At 45.1% G+C, this 25,691-nt stretch overlaps 1 protein-coding gene across 1 annotated transcript; it reads left to right on the top strand.

The window, feature by feature from the left end:
- Window positions 1-397: 397 nt before the first annotated feature.
- CUNH13orf42 (chromosome unknown C13orf42 homolog) lies at window positions 398-23,801 on the top strand. The gene is made up of 4 exons (XM_032402517.1): window positions 398-814; window positions 20,735-20,882; window positions 22,417-22,657; window positions 23,657-23,801. The coding sequence occupies exons 1-4, from the start codon at window positions 398-400 to the stop codon at window positions 23,799-23,801; spliced, it is 951 nt and encodes a 316-aa protein (XP_032258408.1).
- The last annotated feature ends 1,890 nt before the right edge of the window (window positions 23,802-25,691 follow it).

The raw sequence follows: 25,691 nt of genomic DNA, 5'->3' as shown, positions 1-25,691 counted from the left end.
GAAATGGAAAATGAACAGGAGAGAAAATAGCCGGGCAGGAAAAGCACTGTCATGCTTTCCACATCCAGCTGGGGCCTTCGATGGAAGAGCACCGAAGGTATTGGAATCCAACGGTGCTTAGAGGCAGCCAGGCCTCTTGCGAGTAAGCCCACAGTGCACCACCTTATATGTGCAGGTGGTTGATGGCATCGTGGTTATTGGCGGTAAATGGCCCCCCCCAGGGGAGCTGCCCGGCCTGCCCGCCTGAGCGGGCTCACCGGCTCGGGGATTCCAGAGACCCGAGGCCTCCTGGGAGGCGGATGGCGGGAGGCCTGCGTGCTGGCTCCTTTCCCCGCAGCTAGATCAAGTGGCACAGCGCAGGCAGCTGGCAGGCACCCCCACGGAGGAATCGAGCACTATGTTCAGAAGGCTGCACTCGATCTTCAACTCCGGCCCGCAGAGGAAGGCGGACGTGGCCGAGAGCCCCTACTCGGACGGAGCCAGCCCCACCGTGAGGCTGATCCGCAGCAGCTCCATGTACGTGGTCGGGGACCACGGAGAGAAATTCAGCGAGTCCTTGAAGAAATACAAAAGCCCCAGCAGCACGGACACCAGCCTGTCCTACCTGCAGCAGGAGGGGGACCGGGCGTGGATGTACTCGCGCACCCAGGACTGCCTGCAGTACTTGCAGGAGCTGTTGGCCTTGCGGAAGAAATACCTCAGCAGCCTCGACGGCCTGAAGCCCCGCCGCGCCCACGGCCTCTCCTCTACCTCCTCTAAGTCCTCCAAGAGAGGGGAAGCGGCCCCTGGCCAGTCCACGTCCAAAGACAGAAAGGTAAGAGCTGTTGAGACATCCAGTGTGGAGGAGAATTCTTGCGAGAGCTCAGGGGCCGGGTGGGAACAGGGCTCGCCCCCTCTTCCCGCCCACGCGCAGCTTAACTTGTCTGCGCTTTCCGAGCCACAGCGCCGTCCTCCTTCGAGACTCCCACCGCCCTCTCCTCGGCCGGGGGAAGGGTGGCAGTCCCCTGTTGCCCATGTTCCTGGAGGAGGCCCTGGGGAGGAGCGGTGGGTGGTGTGCACCGAGCAGCCCGGGCGGAGGGCTGGGGCTTTGGTGGCAGGCCGCACTGCGTTCGCGCTGTCTATTTGTCACTTACCGCCGGCTTGGTGGGTGAGATGACGCTTGTGTGGCTTCTAAAAATCCCAGGGGCAAGTGCAATCTTCCTGGGAACTAGATGCTGTCCAATATCTAGGTGCTTAGCTCCACGGGAGCCGAACAACTGGAGGATGTGCTCCCCCTGTAGGTTGGGCCCAGGCCTCCCGGGGACTCGGGCGCAGCCTCGGGAGAGCCTGTGACTTCGAGGAGATTGCCTGCCAGCTTTGCTGGGCACGGGAGGCTTCAAGCCCAGGCAGCCCGAGCAGGAAATTAGTGCGAGAAGTCACGGGCAGTTATCTCGGGGTTTCTGCTTATCCCGGTGTTTGTACACGTTATCTTTCGCTGAGCATTGGATTAATGCCGCGGGGGGAGCTGGAAGAGACCCCCGGAGCGCGGAAGAGCAAGCTGAGGCGCAGGGACCTGCTCTGACAGGACCTCCAATTCCTTCGGGCACTCCTTCCTTCACTCCTCAAATTTTTTTTTTTTTTCTCAAATGCCTGAGGTTTGAGGCTGTTTTAACCATTTCCCTGATGCCTGGACAGTGGCCCCGTCTCTCCCACTCCTGTTCCCGCAGAGTGTGCTGTGCGCTGTGGAGGCCCCATTACCGTTGAACTGGCCGGCTATCAGATCTCTAGGGCTTGGCCTCCCCCGACTGGTTTCAACTGTCTGCATTTTATCCCAGGTGGGATTGGTTTAAATAACCACTTTAACTCCAAAAGTATGTCAGTGTCCCAGTACCGACTCTTGGGTTCCAGAACTGACCCTGTGACCAGCCAGCTGTGGATTGGTGAGCCAGGACCCTTCCTTCGGGGTCACCTCCCATGACAGAAGGGGCTGCAGTAGGTTCTGGACTCCCTCCTCGCTTGAATATCCTGGGGTTCTCCGCTCAGGTTAGCTTCCCTTCAGGCACTGCATTTTCCTGAAAACAACAACAACAAAAAAATGCAGTTCTCTCTTTATAAAGCCCAGCTCCCTCCCTCCCTGCGCTCCCTAGTTCGGCTGTCTGAAGATTCCAGGGAGGGCTTAGGCACACAACGCCCAACTCTGGCCCTGTGGAATGACACAACGTGCGCATTTCCTCGGGAGATGCCTCTCACCATGATGTCACCGGGAAAAAAGTTTTAAAATGGCTTTGAAGTCAGTCAGGCCAAGACCCGAATTTTAGTTCTGTCTTTACCAGCTGTGTACCTTTGTCAGCTTGAGTTGACTTCTCTGGGCCTCGATTTCTGTAGCATAGAAATGGAAATAAGAATACACCTTGTGAAGGAAAAGCAAGGTCCTGCCTGTGATAGGAGCTGGCACATAGTAGGTCTTCCAGTGCTTACTAACTCTGAAATGGAAGGTGCGGGAGGCTTCTTAGCCACCGGCAGACAAGCTCTCTCCTTCGTGGCTCCTAAAGAAAGAGTCGGATGCTGGGTGTGCCTGAGACACAGCGGGTGCCGTCTCCGTGGCTGGCCAGGTGGCCTGTGGCGGCCTGCTCCGTGCGTGGGAGGGGCAGGGGACCAGAAAGCGCCTTTCTTCTGGAATGTCATCCCTTTCCTGCGTTGGTAGAAAACACCTGCTGATCTTCAGGTTTTGGCAAACACCATTCGTTCCACTGACCCCTTGTTGTGTGCTGAATTGTGTCTCCCCAAAATCATATGTTTAAGTCCTAACCCCCAGTACCTCCGAAGGTGACCTTATCTGGAACTAGGCTGATTAGAGGTGAAATGAGATAGGTTGATTGCGAGCATTAGGGTGGGCCCCTAATCTGACAACACCGGTGTCCGATAAGAAGGGGAAACTGGGACGGACACACACACACACACACACACACACACTCCCGGGGAACACTAGGCGAGGTCTGGAGTTGGCTGCCACAAGCTGGGGACCCCCCAGAAACTGGGTGGGACCTGGAACACATCCACCCCTAATGTTTTCAAAGAGAACATGGCCCTGACACGATCTTGGCCTCAGACTTCTGGCCTCCAGACTGAGACAGTAAGCTTCTGTTGCTCTAAGCAGCCCAGGGGGTGGGACTTTGTGATGGCAGCCCTAGGAAATGAGCACAGCCCTCCACAGAATTAGCCTTTTCTCCTCTCTCCCATTAGTCTAAACACACCCCTGTTGTAGCATTTATCCCATCCTCCCGTGGCACGTTGCCTGTGGGTCTCCTCTCGTGCACAGCAGGGACTCTGGTACACGTGATCACGCTCAAACAGCATCTTTGTCATTCTTCTATCCCCAGAGCACAACCGTGACTACTTCTTGGTCACTTACGAAAGCTTTATAAACTTTAAAGTCTGGTCTTCTGTGCACGATCACGGAAGAGCTGGCCTCCGTGTAGGGATTGAGCAGTGTTCTCTGGGCACCATAGCACCATGCAGACCTTCTCTCCGCACCCCCCCCCCCCACGAAAACCAGCCCCTGGCCTGGCCACAGAACCTGCGCTCCCCGGGCTCTCTCTCTTTTCTGGAAAGAGAATGGCTTTCAGGCTGTTCTGTTTAAAACTCTCCGTAAGAAATACATGTTATACGCAACTGATGAATTATTGAACACTACATCTGAAACTAATGATGTACTGTAGCTAATTGAATTTAAATTAAAAAAAAGAAATATATTTTAGATACTGACCTAGTTTATTCAATACAACCAAAACAAAAATTTCAAGAGATACACTTATTCCTATTCTCTATCTGGTACTCATATTTTTTCAAAACACTCGATACTGTTCTTCTGTTGTTGTTTTGCATGTTGGTCATGACACACTAAATTTATTTCACAAGCCACTCCAGGGTCCAGACTGACACTTTCTCACACCCTGGTAAGGCATTCCAGTAGGGCCTGCTGACATGTTAACAGTGGCTAAGGCATGATACACCAGGGTGCCAAATGGTTTGGTGTCCCAGCCCCCTGGAGATAAGACAGCTGGGACAAGTACCCGTGTGGATCGGTGGGAGGAGGGAGTAAGGACAGGCCAGAAGGAAGGCGAGCCTGGGGTGGATGCGGGAAACCCCTCCTGGCCCCTGCACCAAGGAGGTCCTGGCCAGGCTCTGTGACAATCTGTTCCTCCCTCCAAATAGGAGGTCATTACAAAAATGAATGAAACACACGGTTTGCAACGTTTTGATATCAAAACAAAAAACCCACCTCTGAGGACTTTTGTGTCAGCATCGGGTATGAGCTATAGTTTGGGACTCATTGTTTAGATGCTCCAGTGTTAGAATTTCCAACACACTGCAAAATTCAAGTGGCAGGAGGAGGCCATATTTGAAGTGGGTCCTGTACTGGAACATAGAGTTTCTGAACCAGTAGGGGCAAAGCCACCCAACCCCCTGCCCTGGGCACCTCGGGTGTTCCTGCCAGCGAAGAGGCGCATCGCCAGTCTCCTCCACACACCTCACCCCTGCCCCCCTGCCCCGGCCCAGGTACAGTCAGGCACCACTGGCAGTTAGTCCTGACTTCTGATCATCCTAGAAACATGCTGAATCGCAGCCCCAGTCTACAGAGGAGAAAACTGGGTCTCCGAGACAGGAAGTGATTTATGTAAGGCTGTGCACCCGATGAGGAGAGAGCCGGGATTTAAACTGGGTCCGCGTTGTGCCAGAGCTCAGACTCTTGTCAATGGAGCCACAGTGCCTTTCAATCAGAAAACGTATCATATCTGTCAGATGGGGGAGTGCGCCCCGCAGGATGAGGGGAGCAGGCTGCTTTATCGTGCACCCCCGGGCCAGGGAGAGTCATCAGGGAGGTACCCGCTTCCTACCCCGCATGGAGTCGGTGCGAGGGCGAAGCTGTCTCATGGGGGGTGCATGGCCGGGCTCCCTTGTGCAGGAGAAACCTGGACCTAACGCATGCCCTGAAGGCGTGCATCAAGTTCTCTCCTCTCCACAATCCATGAGTCAAATTTCCCTCCATCTCAACACCTTCCCTGCACACGGCTACCTCTGACTCTACTTTTACTCTTGGTCCCTGTAGCCCTGAAGCCCTGAGTGTGGATTGTCTACTTTTGCACTAGGAGGAAAGCTGGGTAAACAGTGTGGGCTCAGCTACAATGCGAACTTCACAATGGGGCAGATTGTATCTTCAAACCATTTCAACAGAAATACGTTTTCATTCTTCCTCACTCATTCTACAAAGTATCTGAGATGAGCCACCTACCAGCAGAATAAAGTAGCAGCAGATATTGGACAATCGGGAGAGAATAAAACATCAACAGAAAATCAAGGCTATGCAGATCATAGAGCTGATTCAGCAGCTACAGAGGAGCATCAGGTTTGGCTCTGTACCTCTTAGAAGCTACCATAAAAAGAGAGCTGGATCTATATTAAAATTCTGTCTAAGAGGAAGAACCATACCCTTTGGTCAGTGAAAGTGAGATTTTTTCCCAGCTTTAAGTTCCAGAATTTCTCACATGGGACCTGATGCAGAAACCACGTGTGATGTGGCTAGTAATGCCCTCAACAATATTTAAGTAACAACTCATCAATAGATATGTCTGTCCATCCTCCCTCCCTCCATTCCTCCCTCCCTGCCTCCCTTCCTCAACACATATTGTTGTTGTCAGGAACAGGGTGTGTGTCAGGGGCTGTTCTAAATACTGGTAATTGAGTCAAAGTCCCTATCCTCATGGGTGGTCACGCTTGTGGGAAAGCAAGGCAATAAACCAGTACACACGTTTCTGGTGGTGACTTCTCAGAGCCCCTGCTGCGACGAGCCTGACCTGCATCTTCCTGAGGGTCCAGGCCACGGCACCTGGGCACATAACTTCTGTCCATCCCTTCCAGACCCAGCAGAGAATTCAGATGCCAGAGGCATGATGGACCACACACCCTCCCGCCGATCTTTGTCAAAAGCCTCCGAAGATGTGGTGCACCCTATGAGAGAAAAATGTCTGTGAAAAGTAAAAAACTATCCTGTTGTGTTTCTTGCTATTTGACCCCCTCACCTCAGCACCTTGGAAAGCGAATTCTCCCTCTGAGATCTGTTTTGGGGTCTTGTCTGGGACATGACTGACCTCAGTCTGTGTTTCCCCCCCTCACCTAGTTCTTTAGGTAATTTCTTCCAGCTGCTGGGAGGGGCTCTGGGATATTTGACTTTTATCTTTCTACTCCTCATAAAGACTGCTTCTCTCAGCTTGGATTTTTTTTTTTTTAAATAATAGCTTTAATTTACATACCACGAAACTCATCCTTTGAAGTGTATTACTGAGTGGTTAGTATCTTCAGAGTTGTGTAACCTATCACCACTGTCTAATTCTAGAACATTTCATCACCCATCTCAGCTTTTTTTTTTTGGTGGTAAAATAAACATAATATTTACTATTTTCAACATGGCACTTCTTAGCATGTTCAGTGAGTGCTTTTTAAGTGTCCCCAGCTTATGGGTAATGAAGTGTATCACAGTTAATAAATTCTTAAGAAATTAAATGTTTCTCTTTGGATGATTTTATATAAATTTCTTTTAGAGGAAAATGTGTAACACTGGACACCTTTCAAATTGTTAATTGTCAGACAATAACCAGAGTTCTTCCCACTAGTCTTCCATGAATTTTTCCAAGCGATCGTTTATATAAGCCCATAGTACTGCATCCAAAAGACTATTAAGCCTTAGTTAATATATTTTTAGAACACTTTATGAAATGTATTAGTAGTACACTAGAAAAGGAATCCATTAAGAGGTCAGGGAGGCTCTAAAATACTTCATTTAGGAATCAGGAGAATGTTTTTTATAAAAGGTCTGATTATTTCTTAAAATATAAAAGTCTTTTTAAGTAAGATACACTTTAAAAAATTTACCACTTTAACCATTTTTAAGTGTACAACTCACTGGCATGAAGCATATTCACAATGGTGTGTAGCCCACTACTCTCCTTTCCAGAACTTTCTCATCACCCCAAACAGAAAGTCTCTATCCAGGAAACAGTAACGCCCCATTTTCCTGCTACCCCAACTCCTGGGAACCTCATTATGCTTTCTGTCTCTATGAATTTGCCTACTCTAGGAACCTCAGATAGATGAATCATATACAATTTGTCCTTCTGTGACTGGTTTCTGTCACTCAGCATGTTTCCCAGGCTCATCCATGTTAATGGGTTGCATGTGTCAGAACTTCCTTCCTTCTGTACGGCTGAACAGCTTGGGTTTTGATGGTTGGTGAAGAGGAAGTGTTTGCGATAAGGCTCACTCTGACCAGAGTGCTTGTTAGCATAGGTTGGTTGCAGTGCCCCAATGGAACACTGCTCAGATGGTTTGAGCTGGACATTTTCTGAAGCTAGGGATCCTGGTCACCCACCGCAGACAGAAGAAAACATTATTAATTCTCTTATGGGTCATCTAATTCTGAGCAGTTTGGATTCCTGATATGTCTGCTTGGATGAACTAGCTGCAAAATGCACCCCATCCTTGCACCCCGCCCTACTCCACCCCAGCTAAAGAAATTCGCCTGCTATAATGGTTTAAAAAGAACCAATGGGATTCTGGAGAATGTTTGCCAAAAGTGATTGATTTTTATTTAAAGTAGTTTTATTCTGGCAATAGTTTGTTTTCAGAATCAATTTTCTATTAAGGCCATCCAATCCTGGTTCATCAGATAGGACCATGTCAATAGCAAGTAGAAGAATTCTTTCTCCTCTATGGCAGGAGGATCTGAATCCAATTCATTTAAAAAGATTCCAAATCATCCATGTATGATATGCATATATAATTTCATATGGGATAGAAGGCAGATTCTAGATCTCTTTTTACATCTCTGGGAATTATTTTTCAGATCTGCTGGGGAGACTTTGTGCAAACACAGTGATATTAAAATGCAGGTTTTCTGGAGCATCAGTTACTGGGAGAGTCTCTATCACTTGGCCTATATCTGGTTTGCAGAGCTGAAAGGTGGTACTGATTCAATATGAGCTGCAAAGAACATTCTATTTTGCTTGGCACAGCTCTCCACAAGATGACAAACTGTATAATGATGATTGATAACAAAGTATATAATTCCTGCAGCCCCTCTCAGTCAGACCACAAGATGGGTAATTACATTCCCCAATCTATCTTCCAGGCACATGCTGTTTGCTCAGCCTAGAAATAATACTTTGTCCCCCCTTTTCCTCTCTACCACACCCCATTCACCTGGCTAACTTCTTGTCTTTTAACAGCAGAGAAAGCATTTCCCTAGGAAGGCACTTCTCACATTCACAATCTAAGACAGTGGATTTCTTCCCCTCCTTGTGTCTGACCCCCATCTAGCACTTAGCACCCAGCGCTGTAATTGTCTGTTCATTTGTTAGTTCTGCTACTGGCCACGAGCTCTTTGAGTGGGGGCACTGTGTCTTATTTATCTTCTATCTCCAACCTCTTGCGTGGCTCCAGGCACATAGCAGACTTTCAATAAACCAATAACCTGAGAAACTCCAACTGTAATTTAAGAAGGTTTATTTTATTTTTTTATTATTTTTTTTATTATGTTAGTCAGCATACATTACATCATCAGTTTTTGATGTAGTGTTCCATGGTTCATTGTTTGCGTATAACACCCAGTGCTCCGTGCTATATGTGCCCTCCTTAATACCCATCATCGTGCTCTCCTTAACACCCACCACCAGGCTAACCCATCCCCCCACCCCCCTCCCCTCTAACACCTCAGTTTGTTTCTCGGAGTCCATAGTCTCTTATGGTTCGTCTCCCCCTCTGATTTCCCCCCTTTCATTTTTCTCTTCCTTCTCCTAATGTCCTCCATGCTATTCCTTATGTCCCACAAATGAGTGAAACCATATGATAATTGACTTTCTCTGCTTGACTTATTTCACTTAGCATAATCTCCTCCAGTCCCATCCACATTGATGCAAAAGTTGGGTATTCATCCTTTCTGATGGCTGAGTAATATTCCATTGTATATATGGACCACATCTTCTTTATCCATTCGTCTGTTGAAGGGCATCTTGGCTCTTTCCACAGTTTGGCTATTGTGGACATTGCTGCTATGAACATTGGGGTGCATATGGCCCTTCTTTTCACTACATCTGTGTTTTTGGGGTAAATACCCAGTAGTGCAATTGCTGGGTCATAGGGAGCTCTATTTTTAATTTTTTGAGGAACCTCCACACTGTTTTCCAAAGTGGCTGTACCAACTTGCATTCCCACCAACAGTGTAAGAGGGTTCCCCTTTCTCCACAACCTCTCCAACATTTGTTGTTTCCTGCCTTGTCAATTTTTGCCATTCTAACTGGTGTAAGGTGGTATCTCAATGTGGTTTTGATTTGAATTTTCCTGATGGCTAATGATGTTGAACATTTTTTCATGTGTCTGTTAGCCATTTGTATGTCTTTGGAGAAGTGTCTGTTCATGTCTTCTGCCCATTTTTGACTTGATTATTTGTTTTTTGGGTGTTGAGTTTGAGAAGTTTTTTATAGATCTTGGATATCAGCCCTTTGTCTGTAGTGTCATTTGCAAAAATCTTCTCGCATTCCGTGGGTTGCCTCTTTGTTTTGTTGACTGTTTCCTTTGCTATGCAGAAGCTTTTTATCTTGATGAAGTCCCAAAGTTCATTTTTTTAAAAAGATTTTATTTATTTATTTTTACGAGAGAGAGGGAGAGAGGGAGCACAAGTGGGGGGTGGGGAGGGAGGAGCAGAGGGAGAGGGAGAAGCAGGCTCCCCACTCAGCAGGGAGCCCGATCTGGGGACTCCACCCCAGGACCCTGGGATCAGGACCTGAGCCAAAGGCAGACGCTTAACTGACTGAGCCACCCAGGTGCCGTTAAGAAGGTTTAAGAAGAAAACTTACAAAGTTTGGTGGAAGATCTAGAAGAGCAGTAGATCTGTTGTTTTCACTGAGTGGAAAGTTATCTTTTATTTTTAGTGGAGTGGAATATAGTTTGAGTATATTCATATAGAATCATATCCTAATAATTAAAATATCCAATGTGTAATGTATCAGAGTTCACCATCAAAAGGACATTTTGGGTAAACTTAAAAAAAATTTTGGATGATAAAATTATATTATATTAGATAAATTTATAAAACACAGAGAAGTATAAGAAATAAAATAAAAATAACTTAGAATCCTACCATTTAGAGATAATCACTTTAAAATATTTAGGTATATTCTCTTTCAATCATTTATTTCCTGAATATTTGCATATATGTATATTAGGGTTGTCAGCTAAAACAAAGGATGCATTTAAATTTGAATTTAAGATAAGTGATGGTTTTTTTCTTTAGTATAATTATGTCCATGCAATATCTGGTATATATTTATACTAAAAAGTTATTCATTGTTTATGTGAAATTGAAACTTAACTGTTGTCCTATACTTTTATTTGCTAATTTTGACAACCCTAATGTATGTGTATGTATGAATTTACTAAATTTGGTTTATACCATATACTTTTTTATAATCTCTTTTCAGTTAATATAATATTTTGTGGATTTTTTCCCACCTCATTAACTAGTCTTTGAAAACTAAAGTTTTAATGGCAAAAATGTAACAACTCACATTCTTTAAGTAATTGTGAAGAATTACAAATAAATACATACTACTCTATAAGGCATGTTTTAGTGATTCCTATAAGTGTGACTAATGGGGCAAAGTTTAAAGATCATTCATTTTTAAAGATTCTTCTACATATTGCTTTCCAGAAACATTTTATAATTTACACTTTCATCAACAGTGAGTTAGAAAGCACTTCATATTGCATTTTATTAGCACCTAGTATTGCATTAATTTAGAAAGCTCACTGATGTAATAAATTGCATTATTTTATGTACTTTTCTTTGATTATTGCTTGAGCAAAGAATGACCCCTTTAACTTATCAAACCAATGTGCACTTCTTGTTTAACTGATTGCCCATTCATGTCTTCTACATTTTTCTTCTGGCTCTATTAAAGATTTGTTATTTCCATGGACTCATATTAAGAATATGAGCATACTGTCTGCCACATGTGCTAAGATATTTTCTCCAAGTTATTATGTGTGTTTTAATTTTATTTGACATTTTCTGGTGTATAAATACTATTGATTTTTATGTAGTCAAAGATATCCATTTTTGTCTTTGATATTTCTTCCATTGTTTTCCTGCTTAGAAAGCCTTCTATGTCTCAAGGTCAGCTGTGTATTCGCCATTTTTTCCCCTTTTTTGATAGTTCCATTTTTAAAAACCCATCTTTTATCTATCAGCAATGTATTTTGACAGGAAGTGGGAAGTGAGAATCCAACTTGAATTTTCCCCAAGTAGCAAAGTTTCCCACCATTTATTGACAAATTCATCCCTTCTCTCTCTGGATTGTGATGTTTCACTTACTGCATGTGTGGGTTTTATCCTATTCTTCAAGGATATGAATTCAACTGAATTTAATCAGGCTTCTAACTTTTTGATAAATGTGAGCAAATTTTTTCCACTCGGTGTTTTGTTAAAGTGGAATGATCATTTAGATGACGTATAAGGTGAGGAACTACCAGGTGTGGGCAAAAGAAATAGTGGCCTTAAGGTTAAAAAGCAGAGAGGACAAAGACTAAGTCTATCAACCTGTGAATCTATAATATCTACGATCAAAGAGAGAAGATGTGTGGCTACGCTTCCAAAATGATTGTAATGTTTAGTTATGATAGGTAATGCCAAAGTCGAGTTATACTAGAGTTTGTGACAAACTTCTTTTTTTTTTTTTTTTTAAAGATTTTATTTATTTAACAGAGAGAGAGACACAGTGAGAGAGGGAACACAAGCAGAGGGAGAGGGAGAAGCAGGCTTCCCGCCGAGCAGGGAGCCCGATGCGGGGCTCGATCCCAGGACCCTGGGATCATGACCTGAGCCGGAGGCAGACGCCTAACGACTGAGCCACCCAGGCGCCCCTTCTTCCTTCTTTTTATCTCTTTGGACTGATTTTCTCAGCTCTCTTATCTACTTCACTGATTTTTTTCTTCAGTTCAGGCAAGTGTACCATTTAGCTTAAATTTTGTTGAAATTTTGTATGTGGGTATATGTATGTATGTAATTAAATTCTAATGACTATATCTTTTTTCAAATTGCTTGTTTCTCATAGCTTCAGTTCTTGTTTCATAAAGTCCCATTTTTTCTTCACAAACTCCCACTCAGTTATGGGTACACACTTTCTTAGGTGTTGTAATATAAAAGGGATAAGGTAAATATCACTTGGGACTTGGTCTTAAATATCCATTCCAAGGATGGCAGAAGGCAAAGAAGATGTGTTAGAGCTTTTAGGGTTTGTCCTCAAAAGCTCTTTTTTTTTTTTTTTTTTTGGTGATATTAAATTGCTTGTGGATAAATTTGAGCTGTTTTGCATTTAATTTCACACAGCTGAGTGATCCAAGGGAAAATGGTCTCTCTAATCCCAACTAGTTCCACATCTGATCCTGGAAATTTCATCACAATATATGGACATTCATATTTCCAGGTATTATTTGCTCAACAGAGTGTTATCAGTACTCCATAAAAGTAGGAGTACAGAGTTCTTAACATTTGCCAAGTTAAATCCAGAAGGATACATTAGCAACACGCAAGCTGACTGGAGAAAACAAACATTAGGTAATAGCTGTATATAGCATATATTCATTCATCAATGAATAATTACCACTCCATGCCAGACATTGAAATAGGTACTCAGCATTCATAGGTGGAATGGTAGTCTGTTTGCCCTGACACAGCCCATTGTCTCAAGCTGCAATCCTCAGCATCACTGGTGTGTTGACGTTCCTTGGCAGAGAAACAGATAGAATTTCAATCAGAATGTTGGGAGTTGTGTATATCCCACAACCTGTCTCATATAGGCAGGGACTGGCGGCGAGCATATATCATAAGAGTCTTAACTGTGAGTGTTAGTTGCCAAAGCGTTGCCAAAGAATTACAGTTGCGTTCATTTGGGGAAAATGCAAAGGGAAAGGTAATTGGAGACCCAGGCCTGGTGTGAGGGGGATGGGACAATGAGGCTTGGAAAATGATAACCAAGGCCACCGAAGGTTACATGTGAAAGGCACATTGGAATGGAGTAGGCAATGCAATACGGATGCTTTCAGCCCATGTGCCTTCTCCCCAGGGCTGCTATGGGGTCGACAGCGAAGGAACACGAGCCCTGTGGAACTGGGGCCCGAGCAGGTGCAATGGGAAGGCTGCCCAAAGCAGTAGTTAAAAAATTTCGGGCTAGAAGAAAAAGTCAAGATTGGGAGTGACACAAGAGGATGTGGCAGTGGAGGCGGAAAAGGCCCACAGAAACTATGGGAAGGCAAGACAAACGAACAAACAAACAAACAAACAAAAAACAGCAAGCTAGAATCAGCCTGGGTTTAAACCAGGACTTGAAAAGACCCAAACATGTAGCTTAGCCTTGGAACTCAGAAAAGTCACCACAGCATTCATTTGGAGACATATAAACGTGTATTTTATAAAGTGCAACAGAAACTCTGTTAACCAAATCCTGTGTGACTGACTTGCCGGACGGCTTGATGCTTCCCATTGTCTCCGTCAAGCAGATACATAGAGAGCGGAGTACTTACAGTTAGAAGCCTACCCCAAGCTAGGGTATTACCGGCAAAATGCAAAATGACATATGTGTTAAGCACTAGCTTTCATAGCAAAAAATTACAAAGAAGCCAAAGATGTGACAATAGGGGACTCCGGTTCGTTCTGCCAGTGGGTCTGCACAATGGAGAGCCAGGCAGGGTTACCAGGGCTGAGGAGGTCTTTGTCTACTGCTGGGAGTAGTCCTCAGGATACACGGAGTGAAGAAAGCAAGGTTTACAGCTGTATCTTGTAGGCTACATTTTGTTTTTTAAGAAAGTGGGTAAACACAAACATAAATTCACGTTTGCTTATATTTTCAAAAGGAAACAATGGAGAGATAAACAAGAACCTTGGCGCCTACCCACCACGAAGCTTAGCAGAGGTGAATGCCAAACACTAAACCCAGGAAGCAAACAAAGATGCAAGCTGAGGGAATGCGTTCCCAGGAGGGGGTCCAGGTCAAGTCTGGGGACTGGGAGGGAAAGGTAGATGTTGGGTGCACCCCTGTGGGGGATGCTCTACACCCCCTGTTGGTACAGGAAGCAGAGCATGGGCAGATGGAGTCCCTTTGCTTGGCCCTCTGCGTGCCGAGGAACAGGAGGTACACAAGGACACAGTGAGTCTGGGCACTGAAATCCCGGGGCTTTGTCCTCTTTCTTCAATGACCTGTGTTCTGTCCCCTGGGGTCCTGTCCCTTGTGTCCTTGTCTTGATAGAGACATTCTTGTCTGCACTTGCAAAGCCAGGGAATAAGACTGGCATTTGAGATTTCTGTCCTAAATCAGACCCTGAGGTGGGGATTTGTGGGTACGCTGGCTCCCTCTCCCATGCGGGGGCCCCCATAGAGCAGTGGTTCTCCCCTGCTGTGTATTAGAATCACTTGATTGTCTGAACCAATGGTCTGGGAAAGAGCCAGGTATAGATAGACATTCTTTAGGAGCATCTCAGGAGATGCCAATGTCCAGCTGGAATTGGGCTCCCCTGTTATGGAACCACCCTGACAGGGACGAGGGAGAGGTATACCGTCACTGGCCCCCCCGGGCCAGGCTCTCAGACTCATTCAAGGGATGCTGCTTTCATTTGCAGGGAAGGAAGGCAGGGGTGAGGAAGGAAGGAAAGCAATTGTTTATTCATTTGCATTTATTTGTGCCCCTACTTCATTCCATGAAGGGTTTGGGGGGAACTGACAAAGGCAGTTGGGGCAAGTGGAGGAAGCTGTCCTTTGGGATAAGACTTGGTCACACAGGTATGTGTGGGTCAGCCACAGATAATGTCACCAATGTCCCATTCTCCAGACACACCAGGATCTACAAGCTCTTTTAGCAGAAGCAAGTTTTAGAATGGTAATGTATTGGATGGGCCAGCAGAGACCCCAGAAGTAGGACCTGGAAGAGCAGTGCTGGCTGAGGAGCTTCTATGTCAGGGTGCCCCCGAAGGCAATCACTTCTCAGCCTCATAGAAAGGACAAGGTATGGGAGGGAGACCTGAGTCTCAAATCCTAAAGCTTGAGGCTTTGGAAACAAAAAATATATTTGAATATTTGGAATAACCAACAAGTGTGCAGCTGAAAGGGTCTTTGTCTACCAGTTTTGATGGACAGAAAGTATAGGGGCTAAAGTGGTAATACATATGCTGAAGATTTATTTTTTAACTTGTAAATGTGATCCTCGAAGGACAATACTTGAGGAGTTTCTGGATTTATGAGATTTAGGAGAAGCCACCATCAAGGGTTCCTGTTAACATGACTAATGGTTGTGGTCTCGTTGGTTTCTAAGCCTTTGGTAGTTAACACACCAAAGCCGACTCTTTTCTAAATTCTTTAATAAATGAAAGCAACAGATTCAGGCTGCTCTGAGCTGCTGGCCAAAGTCAACTTCCTGGAGACACTGAGGGATGAGCAGCTTACATCATTTTGTAGGGTGACCCCATGAAAAAGAATGTGATGCCCACATGTGAGACTGAGACCCTTGCCTTAAACCAAACACTGATGGAAGTTGCTGAGTCAGAGACTCAGAGGCACCCTTTCCATGAGTTCTGAGATACAAAGACCTACAGACCTTGCATCCCTATTAAATAATATTTATCCCTCCTTTGGGGTTCAGTCCAGATTGTGTGGCTTTCTCCATTCTATGTTTCTCTTTCACTTCACAAAAATAATTTCTAAAATGATATGTGTCATAGGAGAATTAGGTTAGGGACTGAAGCCCATGGAGCCTAGGGGAGAGAACAGTCTAGGAGAGGGGTGGTCTACTGGAGAATGAGCTGACCCAGCCCATCTTGATGGATGAGTAGGAATCAGCCAGATGAGACATTCAAGGCAGAGGGACCACTAAGAAAAACCGCAGGAGGGACAAGAATTGTGACCTGCCCCAGAGGTGGGCCCTCCTATCGTCTGCCTGCAGGAAGGATGCCTGGTGGCCTGGCCTGCTCTGCTCCTACAGACTGCCAACCAATCCTTCCCGTTGCAGTCCTGCTCCCCACTCCCAACCCTTGGTGTACCCGGTGTTGCCAAGTCTGGTGCATTTCGGGTTCTCGAGGGTCAAATTTTACCCCTTTTAGTTGCCTCCCTAACCCATGATGTTCTAGAAGGCTGGTCCCTCTGCTCTTTCACATCTCCCCCACTTCATTTGCTTTTCAACTGCCAGAAGCTTCTGGAAATATCTCTTTTACTGATGGCCTCTCTCTTCCTCTCTTTGTCCTTAGGTTTTCTTCTCTCTGCCCTCCTGGTTTCATTTTAGTGGGCTCTTTGAAGGGGGAGGGATAAGTACACGTGGATAGTATTCCACTTTTAACACAAAAGATTCAGGCTTATGTTGTGGTTCTTAAAAATTTTCTGTAAGAAAGTGCCTTACAAATATAAAAGGAAAAAAAACAAATGTCTTCTAGTTTCAAAATGTCTTCTAGTAGTATGAAATGCATACATTTCACCAAGATCTTGTATGTACATCCAGATGTCATCATTTTATTTCCCAACATCCCAGCCTGTACTTTAATATTCACTTTTAATACCATCTCCCTTCAAAAATGCCCACATATGGCACAAAAACAGACTCACAGGTCAGTGGAACAGAATAGAGGCCCCAGAAATAAACCCATGGTTGTAAGGTCAATTAGTCTAAGACAAAGGAGGCAAGAATACACAATGGGGAAGAGACAGCCTCTTGGATAAATGGCGCTGGGAAAACTGGATGCACACACGCAAAAGAATGAAACCGGACCACTTTTTAACACTACACACAAAAATGAACTCAAAATGGATTTAAGACCTAAATGTGAGATCTGAAACCATAAAAATCCTAGAAGAAAGCACAGGCAGTAATTTCTTTGACATCAGCTGTAGCAGCATTTTTCTAGATATGTCTCCTGAGGCAGAGGAAATAAAAGTAAAAATAAACTAGTGGGACGCCATCAAAATAAAAAGCTTTTGCACAGCAAAGGAAACCATCAACAAAATGAAAAGGCAACCTACTGAATGGGAGAAGATATTTGCAAATGATATATCTGATAAAGGGTTAATATCCAAAATGTCTAAAGAACTTATACAACTCAAATACCAAAAAACCCAATCAATCCAAAGAAGATATACTGGTGGCCAACAGACACATGAAAAGATGCTCAACATCACTCATCATCAGGGAAATGCAAATCAAAACCACAATGAGATATCACCTCACACCTGTCAGAATGGCTAGAATCAAAAAGACAAGAAACAGCAAGTGTTGGCCATGATGTAAAGAAAAAGAAACTCTTGTGCATTGTTGGTGGGAATGCAAATTAATGCAGCCACTGTGGAAAACAGTATGGAGGTTCCTCAAAAAATTAAAAATAGAGGTACTATATGACCCAATAATTCCACAACTGGGTATTTACCCGATGAACACAAAACACTAATTTGGAAAGATATATGCACCCTGATGTTTATTGCAGCATTATTGACAATAACCAAATTATGGAAGCAATCCAAGTATCCAACAATAGACAAATGGATAAGGAAGATGTGCATGCACATGCACGCGCACATACCACAGACACGCACACACACACGAATATTACACAGCCATAAAAAAGACTAGATTGTATCATTTGATACAACATGATGGACTTAGAAGATATTATGCTAAGTGGAATAAGTCCGACTGAGAAAGACAAATACCGTATGATTCCACTCCTAAGTGGAATCTAAAAAAGAAACAAAAACAAATGAATAAACAGAAAGCAGAAACAGACCTATAAATGTGGAGAACAAACCAGAGGTTGCTAGAGGGGAGGAATGGGGAGATGGACAAAATGAGTGAAGGAGAGTGGGAGATACAGGCTTCCAATTATGGAATGAATAAGTCATGGGAATAAAAACACAGCATAAGGAATACAGTCAATGATACAGTAATAGCGATGTAATGGGACAGCTGGAAGGTACACTGGAGTGAATGCAGCATAATGTATAAACTTGTCAAATCACTACATTGTACACCTGAAACTAATGTAATATGGTGTGTCAACTATACTCAAATAAAACAAAAATAAAATAAAAATGCTCACATAAAATAAAATAACTCTACACAGGGTCAGAAGAGCCCAAGTTAACGCATATTGTCACTTCTTTTCCTCCCTGAGTTCTCTTATTTACTAAATTCCTCAGACAGCTTTTTTTGGGTTCACACATTGATTCTTTTTTTTCTTTTTATTAACATATAACGTATTATTTGTTTCAGGGGTACAGGTCTGTGATTCATCAGTCTTACACAATTCACAGTGCTCACCATAGCACATACCCTCCCCAATGTCCATCGCCCAGCCACCCCATCCCTCCCACCCCCCTCCACTCCAGCAACCCTCGGTTTGTTTCCTGAGATTAAAAGTCTCTTATGGTTTGTCTCCCTCTCTGGTTTTGTCTTGTTTCATTTTTCCCTCCCTTCCCCTATGATCCTCTGCCTTGTTTCTCAAATTCCACATATCAGTGAGATCATATGATAATTGCCTTTTTCTGATTGACTTATTTCACTTAGCATAATCCCCTCTAGTTCCATCCACATTGTTGCAAATGGCAAGATTTCATTTTTTTGATGGCTGCATAATATTTCATTGTATATATATACCACATCTTCTTTATCCATTCATCTGTTGATGGACATCTTGGCTCTTTCCATAGTTTGGCTATTGTGGACATTGCTGCTATAAACATTGGGGTGCAGGTGCCCCTTCAGATGACTACATTTGTATCTTTGGGGTAAATACCCAGTAGTGCAATTGCTGGGTCATAGGGTAGCTCTATTTTCAACTTTTTGAGGAACCTCCATACTGTTTTCCAGAGTGGCTGCACCAGCTTGCATTCCCACCAACAGTGTAGGAGGGTTCCCCTTTCTCTGCATCCCCACCAACATCTGTCATTTCCTGACTTGTTAATTTTAGCCATTCTGGCTGGTGTGAGGTAGTATCTCATTGAGGTTTTGATTTGTATTTCCCTGATGCCGAGGGATGTTGAGCACTTTTTCATGTGTCTGTTGGCCATTTGGATGTCTTCTTTGAAGAAATGTCTGTTCGTGTCTTCTGCCCATTTCTTGATTGGATTATTTGTTCTTTGGGTGTTGAGTTTAATAAGTTCTTTACAGATTTTGGATACTCGCCCTTTATCTGATATGTCATTTGCAAATATCTTCTCCCATTCTGTCGGTTGTCTTTTGGTTTTGTTGACTATTTCTTTTGCTGTGCAAAAGCTTTTTATCTTGATGAAGTCCCAATGGTTCATTTTTGCCCTTGCTTCCCTTGTCTTTGGCAATGTTTCTAGGAAGAAGTTGCTGCGGCTGAGGTCGAAGAGGTTGCTGCCTGTGTTCTCCTCAAGAATTTTGATGGATTCCTGTCGCACATTTAGGTCTTTCATCCATTTTGAGTCTACTTTTTGCATGTGGCATAAGAAAATGGTCCAGTATCATTCTTCTGCATGTGGCTGTCCAATTTTCTCAACACCTTTTGTTGAAGAGATTGTCCTTTTTTCATTGGACATTCTTTCCTGCTTTGTTGAAGATTAGTTGACCATAGAGTTGAGGGTCCATTTCTGGGCTCTCTATTCTGTTCCATTGATCTATGTGTCTGTTTTTGTGCCAGTACCATACTGTCTTGATGATTACAGCTTCGTAATAGAGCTTGAAGTCCAGAATTGTGATGCCACCAGCTTTGCTTTTCTTTTTCAACATTCCTCTGGCTATTTGGTGTCTTTTCTGGTTCCATACAAATTTTAGGATTATTTGTTCCATTTCTTTGAAAAAAGTTGATGGTATTTTGATAGGGATTGCATTAAATGTGTAGATTGCTCTAGGTAGCATAGACATTATCACAGTATTTTTTCTTCCAATCCATGGGCATGGAATGCTTTTCCATTTCTTTGTGTCTTCTTCAACACACGTTGATTCTGTGCCTTTCATTGTGAGTTCTCCATGGAGGTCCACCACGGTGCTTGAACTTCCCCTTCAGCCCCCCGAGACTACTGGTGGGAGGTTGTGAAGATGGTGGTGAGGAATGAGATCATGAAGAAGAATAGATCAGGAGAGAGCCTGGAACCTGGTTGGGCACTCAGAAGACTTTTTTTTTTTTTTAACTCCATATTTTATTATGCCTTATACTTTTCAATCATACTAATTTTTCTTCAATTTATTCCATGACTTGAGCTCAAGTTTGGCCACTTTAGGTCCTGACAGCTCTTTCAGAGCATTTCTAGTCTATCTTGTCCTTTCTTTCCTGCTGTGAGCCCCTCATTGCCTATCAACGGAGCTGCAGGATCACCTAATTGGGTGTTTACCAGCAGGGAAAAAGGCCAAAGGAAGACTAAGTATTTTGCCTAAAGGTCAAAACAGTCTCTTGAGTAAGAACGTAGATCTTATTATTTATTTGTCTCTCCTTGAGACAATTAGAAACCCATTGACCTACAGCAATTGTGGGTCCGGAGCATCCACCCTCCTTCCCCACTTATTTAAATTTACTTTTTTAACTCTGCAAATTCATAACTTCACATGCATTTAGTTTCAGCAGTGCTGCATTCTTTTTGGCGGTGGTGGCTTGCTTGTGTGTGGGTGCTCCGAGGCTGGCTCAGGCAACTCTCTCTCCTGCCCTTCACCTCTAGCAGAAAGCAACCCCAAAGAAATGCTCCCAGTTCAGCGCAGATGTGGCCGAGGCCATGGCCTTCTTTGATTCCATCATTGCGGAGCTGGATACAGAGAAGCGGCCCCAGGCTGCTGAGGCAGAGCCTCCAAATGAGGACGTGGACTTTGATGGTGAGTGCTCCCCCCGCCAGGGGGCAGGGGGTGGGTGGGTGGCGGTCTCTGGAGTGGGCTGTCTGATGAGTTATCAGGAACCCCACCTCGGAGTAAAGGGAAACTCGCATCCACACTCCGGAGCCCCGCCCAGGGCTTGCTCTTCTCCTCGGGGGCCCTTGGCTTTAGGTGTCCCTGCATCCACCACCCGACAACATTCACGGCCATATCTGGACAAAAACTCCTTCCTGTGGTCCACTGGCCAAAGCTGAGGCAAAGCACTAAAGAAAGGGATTAGAGGGGGGGCTGGTGCTACATGGCTGTGAAGACAGAGTTTCAGTCTTTCAAGATGAAGTCCTGGAGAGCCGTCACTCACCAGTGGGGACATATTCTGTACTCCTTAACTGTGCACTAAGAGATGACTCAGATGGTAAATTTTATGTTATGTGTATTTTACATTTTTTTTTTTTTAAAGAAGAAAAAGGAGCAGAAACCGTATTTAAAAATCTGGCTTCTGATGCTCCCTGAGCTAGTTTGGCACTCTCTGCTGGACCTGAGTGACCCTTCATCTGCTTTGTCCCCCCTCTGCCCACAGGGCCCTCTGAGGCCCTCATGATCAGTGCTCTGAGGATGATGCACAGGGCAGGAGAGGAGCAGGGGGCCTGCCTAGGCCAGCCTGGGTCCCTGGAGAGAGAGCGAGCTGAGGGCTGGGCTGATGCTTTTCTCCGCCAACCTGTGTCACTGGCTCTCTCCTGGTGGAAAGCAAGCAATTTGACCACTTCATGAATTCAGCCCACTTTTAAATTCCATTACTTGACTATCAGTTTCTTTCATCTTTGACTTGTCCTTCTTGGCATCATTGATGATGATTTTATTCAGGGATTACTGGCCCTTGTTACTGAGGGATCAGCTTTTGGTACCAATACTAAATAATTCTTGAGTGTTTTACTTAATGCTCAAAAGGTTGAAGATTACATCCTTGTGGTTTGTAGCTGGTCTGGCCCCTCAAAACACCTGTATCTGTGAAATTTAGGTTCTCATCGGGTTTGGTGGAATTTGACAGAAGGATACTCCCACCCCCCAAGCTCACTGTTTCCTGGAGGGGCATTTGCTCACCCTCCTCCCTGACTGCAGCCCCTCGGTCCCTAACAGAGGCCAGCCCTCTTCTCGACAGTCGGGCCTGAGGGACCCAGGACATGGGCAAAAGAACAGCAAAATCCACCGAGGATGAGAAAAATAGGATCTCTTTGCTATTTTGTCATCTGCTCTTTTCGCTTCACAGTATGCAGTACACCATGGGTGTCTTTGCAAGTCAGTACACATAGATCTGTGTCCTTATTTTTAATGAACACATCAATATTCTGCTGTGTCCCTAACCATAACTGCAGGGTCAGATCAGATCGTGCCCCCTGCTTGCCTTTCCCATCCTTTCTAAGAACCCGCTGTGGTATCTATGCATTTGTTGTGGTTCTCAGCCCGAGTCACCACACCACCTCTCCCGCTCCTCCCTGACGCTGAGTCCTCCTTTCCTGGGACTCCTGCTTCTCTCTTCCAGTGGCCACCAGCTCCCGGGAGCACAGCTTGCACTCCAACTGGATCCTGCGGGCGCCACGCCGGCACTCAGAGGACATCGCTGCGCGTGCTGTGCACGGGACACATGGCCAGTCTCGAAGGACCATGGAGTGCAGGACCATTGGCACTCAGAGGAGACTCGAGAGGCACCCCATTTACTTGCCCAAGGCTGTGGAAGGGGCATTCAGCACCTTGAAATTTAAGCCCAAAGCCTGCAAAAAAGAGTAAGTGCTTGGACCAAGTCGTACAACCAAGATGTTTTTGTGTCCTCCAGACTCCTGGGGTGGTTCTTAAGGTGCCTTGAGTCCCCATCCTATATACCAAAAATTATTTTTATGTATTTTGGGGGGAGGGAGATCTTTGTTAAAAATGTTTTTTCTTTTGGAAAAAAAAGTATAAGTGGAGTATAAGTCTATGCTTATACTCCAGCCTGGTTCACCCCTGTCATCACTCCTCACTGTCACTTCGGCTCTGGATCTGCCCTGCCCTTCCTTCTGGCCTTTGTAGCCCGCGTGCTTTATGCCCCCCTCCTCCATTGCTTCCCCACCCCCCCTCACCTTGCCACTGACAACCTGTGTGCTAGGAATTTTTAATGAGCGTTTGGGTTGAGGAGGGCATAGCACCAAGAGGGAACCAACACCAAACTAAGCAGCTGCCCCCGCCTTGGAAAGGCATTGGCCTGACTTAGATGGAGAACTTCTTGTTGGCTGGGCCCCTCCTGGCCACCTTACTGCCATTTTTCGGCCTTTCTCCCTCCCGCTCCAACTCTGCCAAGACAAGTTACCATTGTTAGCCCCCAAATTCCTGTGGCCTACTCATTCAGGGCAGTAAGTACTCTCTTGCTCTGGGCAACCCAGGTCATGCTGTAGGGACCTCCCCTTTCACAACAGAAGGGTGTATCTGGGCTCAGCCACTTGTTTTTCTTTGTACAAGAGCCATTCAACTCTGATGGGTTTGGAGCTTTTCTAAATAGCATTTTTCCTCCCATAATAATGGACTACATACTGGACACACTGAAACCAGGCTCCAGCCCTCATCGTCCATCCTTCCCGCTCAAGGCCAGCCCAGGGGCCAGCCCCCATGATGACACTGCTTTGGCCTCTGCAAGGCCCAGCATCGGGGAGCATCTGAGGGTCTCCACGGGAAGAGTGAATCAGAGCATCCCTTCTCTGTGCAGCCAGCCAAGCCACACTTAAACCCTCTGCCTCATTCCTCCCTTCCAGCCTGGGGAGCCCCAGACAGATCCTCTTCAACTTCTCAGGAGAAGACATGGAATGGGACGCAGAGCTCTTTGCGCTGGACCCCCTGGCGTCTCCGGGGGAGGACTTCCATGAGACCGAGAACCCCAAAGGGCAGTGGCTGCTTTGAGAGAAACTCGGGAGTGAACAGTGCCTTGACTCCCTCCGGGCCAGTCAGCCTGACTCAGCCTGGGTCCCTGAGAACGTGGCGGCTTTCAGCGCAGCACACGGTGTTTGGAAGGGTTAAAAATGGAAATTGGAACCAAGTCAAGCCCATGAGCCCATCAGCGCTGCCCGCTGGTGCCCAGTTAGTGCCAAACACACCTGCGGCCTCCCAGAGCACCTGCCTGAGGAGACTCTGGAGCCTGGCTCGCCTGGCACAGCAGGTTAGCAGGTAGGTACGGCCTGGCTGGTCTTCCAGCAGAAGGAATGGAAGGCCTTGAGTGGGAGTGTCCGGGCTCACTAACCCGGCCTCCCCTGGGGCCTGTTTCAGTTCTCTGTGCATCTGTCCAAGTGGCTGCTAACATTGTGCTCAGCACAGGAAATGAGCCCCCCCACCCCCCCACTTGGATCTCTGGGCCAAAGTTGTCAGAAAGGCAGTTGTCTCAATGGGGCTCAGAAACACTCTGGTTACAAACAGAGGTTGCCTTCCTTTGTGCAGAATGCAGTTCAGGAAGCAGCTCCTTCTGCACTAGCACTCTCACGCTGTTCTAGAAACCTCTGCTGGATGACGCTGGAGATGGGGCCAATGCCCTGGCATTGGGAAGGAGTGTGTCAGGGCTCTGCCTTGGGACCTCACTATCTCTCCCAGCCCCCAAACCCAGCTTCACCTCCCACAGGTGGTGGGCTGGGGACGGCGGGAGATGAGCGGTGCTTTTCTTCAAATTATTGTCCAGAAAGTCCTTACAGACACCCCTGCAACCAGTTTATGGCAGGCTGTGCCTCTCCCCTCCCCCAAATAAAAAGAAAATCAGCATCCTTATGTTCTTTTGGACTAGAAAGGATTTGTGAGTTTAGTAACTATCTGAATCAGAATTACCTTTTAAATTGCATTTCTCACATACTTTTTGCATTTCTGCCTGCTCGAGTTTGAGAGCCACTGGTTCGGAGAATACATTGCATTTCGTTCATTCTTACTATTTCTTCTGGTATTTTCTTATAAAGAAAGAAGTCATCCATTGGTGCATGCTCATGAATGCAAGCGTGCTCTTGGGGATAAGGGAGGGAGACAGACGAGGACAAACCAATAATCCAAATTAAGCCCAGAATGCTCCAGGCTAAGGCTAGTCTGAGAACAGAACAGAGCTCTCCTTCCAGGCTCACGTAATGATATTCTTATTGTTGAGTTTTTTAATAAAGAACTTTTTATCTATGTGAACCCAACTATCTGATTCTAAGTATTTATAACTCCTACGAGAAGAAAAAAAAATACGCTAATAATTATGTGGCATTCTTAGAAATCTTGTATCAACACATTTCAGATGAAAATTTACTGGAAATGTTTTAATACTTGTCTTTATTATTATTTTCTTTTTGAGTGCCAATGTCAATGTTTGGGAGATTTCTTTCATTTTGTTGCTTATCCTAAACCCACTCTAGCCAGAAGCTTGACTGAAAAATAAATGTTTGGGAGATTTGTTTTATAAACTGCATTAAAGCACACCAAGTTAACATTGCCACAGACCTTTCTTTTCCCCAAATGTGGCCTTGTTTTGAAGCCCCACAAATGAAAATTCACTGCTGAGGATCATTTTAGGATGAAGGTCTTTTTACCCTGCCTCTTATCAAACTACAGTTTATCATAGATTCGACCCTGACATTATGTGGTGAAGACTCTGTGTACATTTTGCTTTACAGATAAGAAAAAAATAAACAGGACAGAGAGGATGTTTGGAGTCTTGATTTTTTTTTTTTTTTTTTTTTAGCATTTATTGCTTATGGGACATGAAGCTGTGCTTTTCTCTTTTGCTTCACGTTTTGTATATTTTTGTCTTTAACGAGACTATACACAAACTGCCTA

This window comes from Phoca vitulina, unplaced genomic scaffold (assembly GCF_004348235.1).
Source record: "Phoca vitulina isolate PV1807 unplaced genomic scaffold, GSC_HSeal_1.0 scaffold5, whole genome shotgun sequence".
Taxonomy (NCBI): Eukaryota; Metazoa; Chordata; class Mammalia; order Carnivora; family Phocidae; genus Phoca; species Phoca vitulina.
Note: the sequence above shows the minus strand (reverse complement) of the source record. Positions and strands in the feature narration are given on the sequence as shown.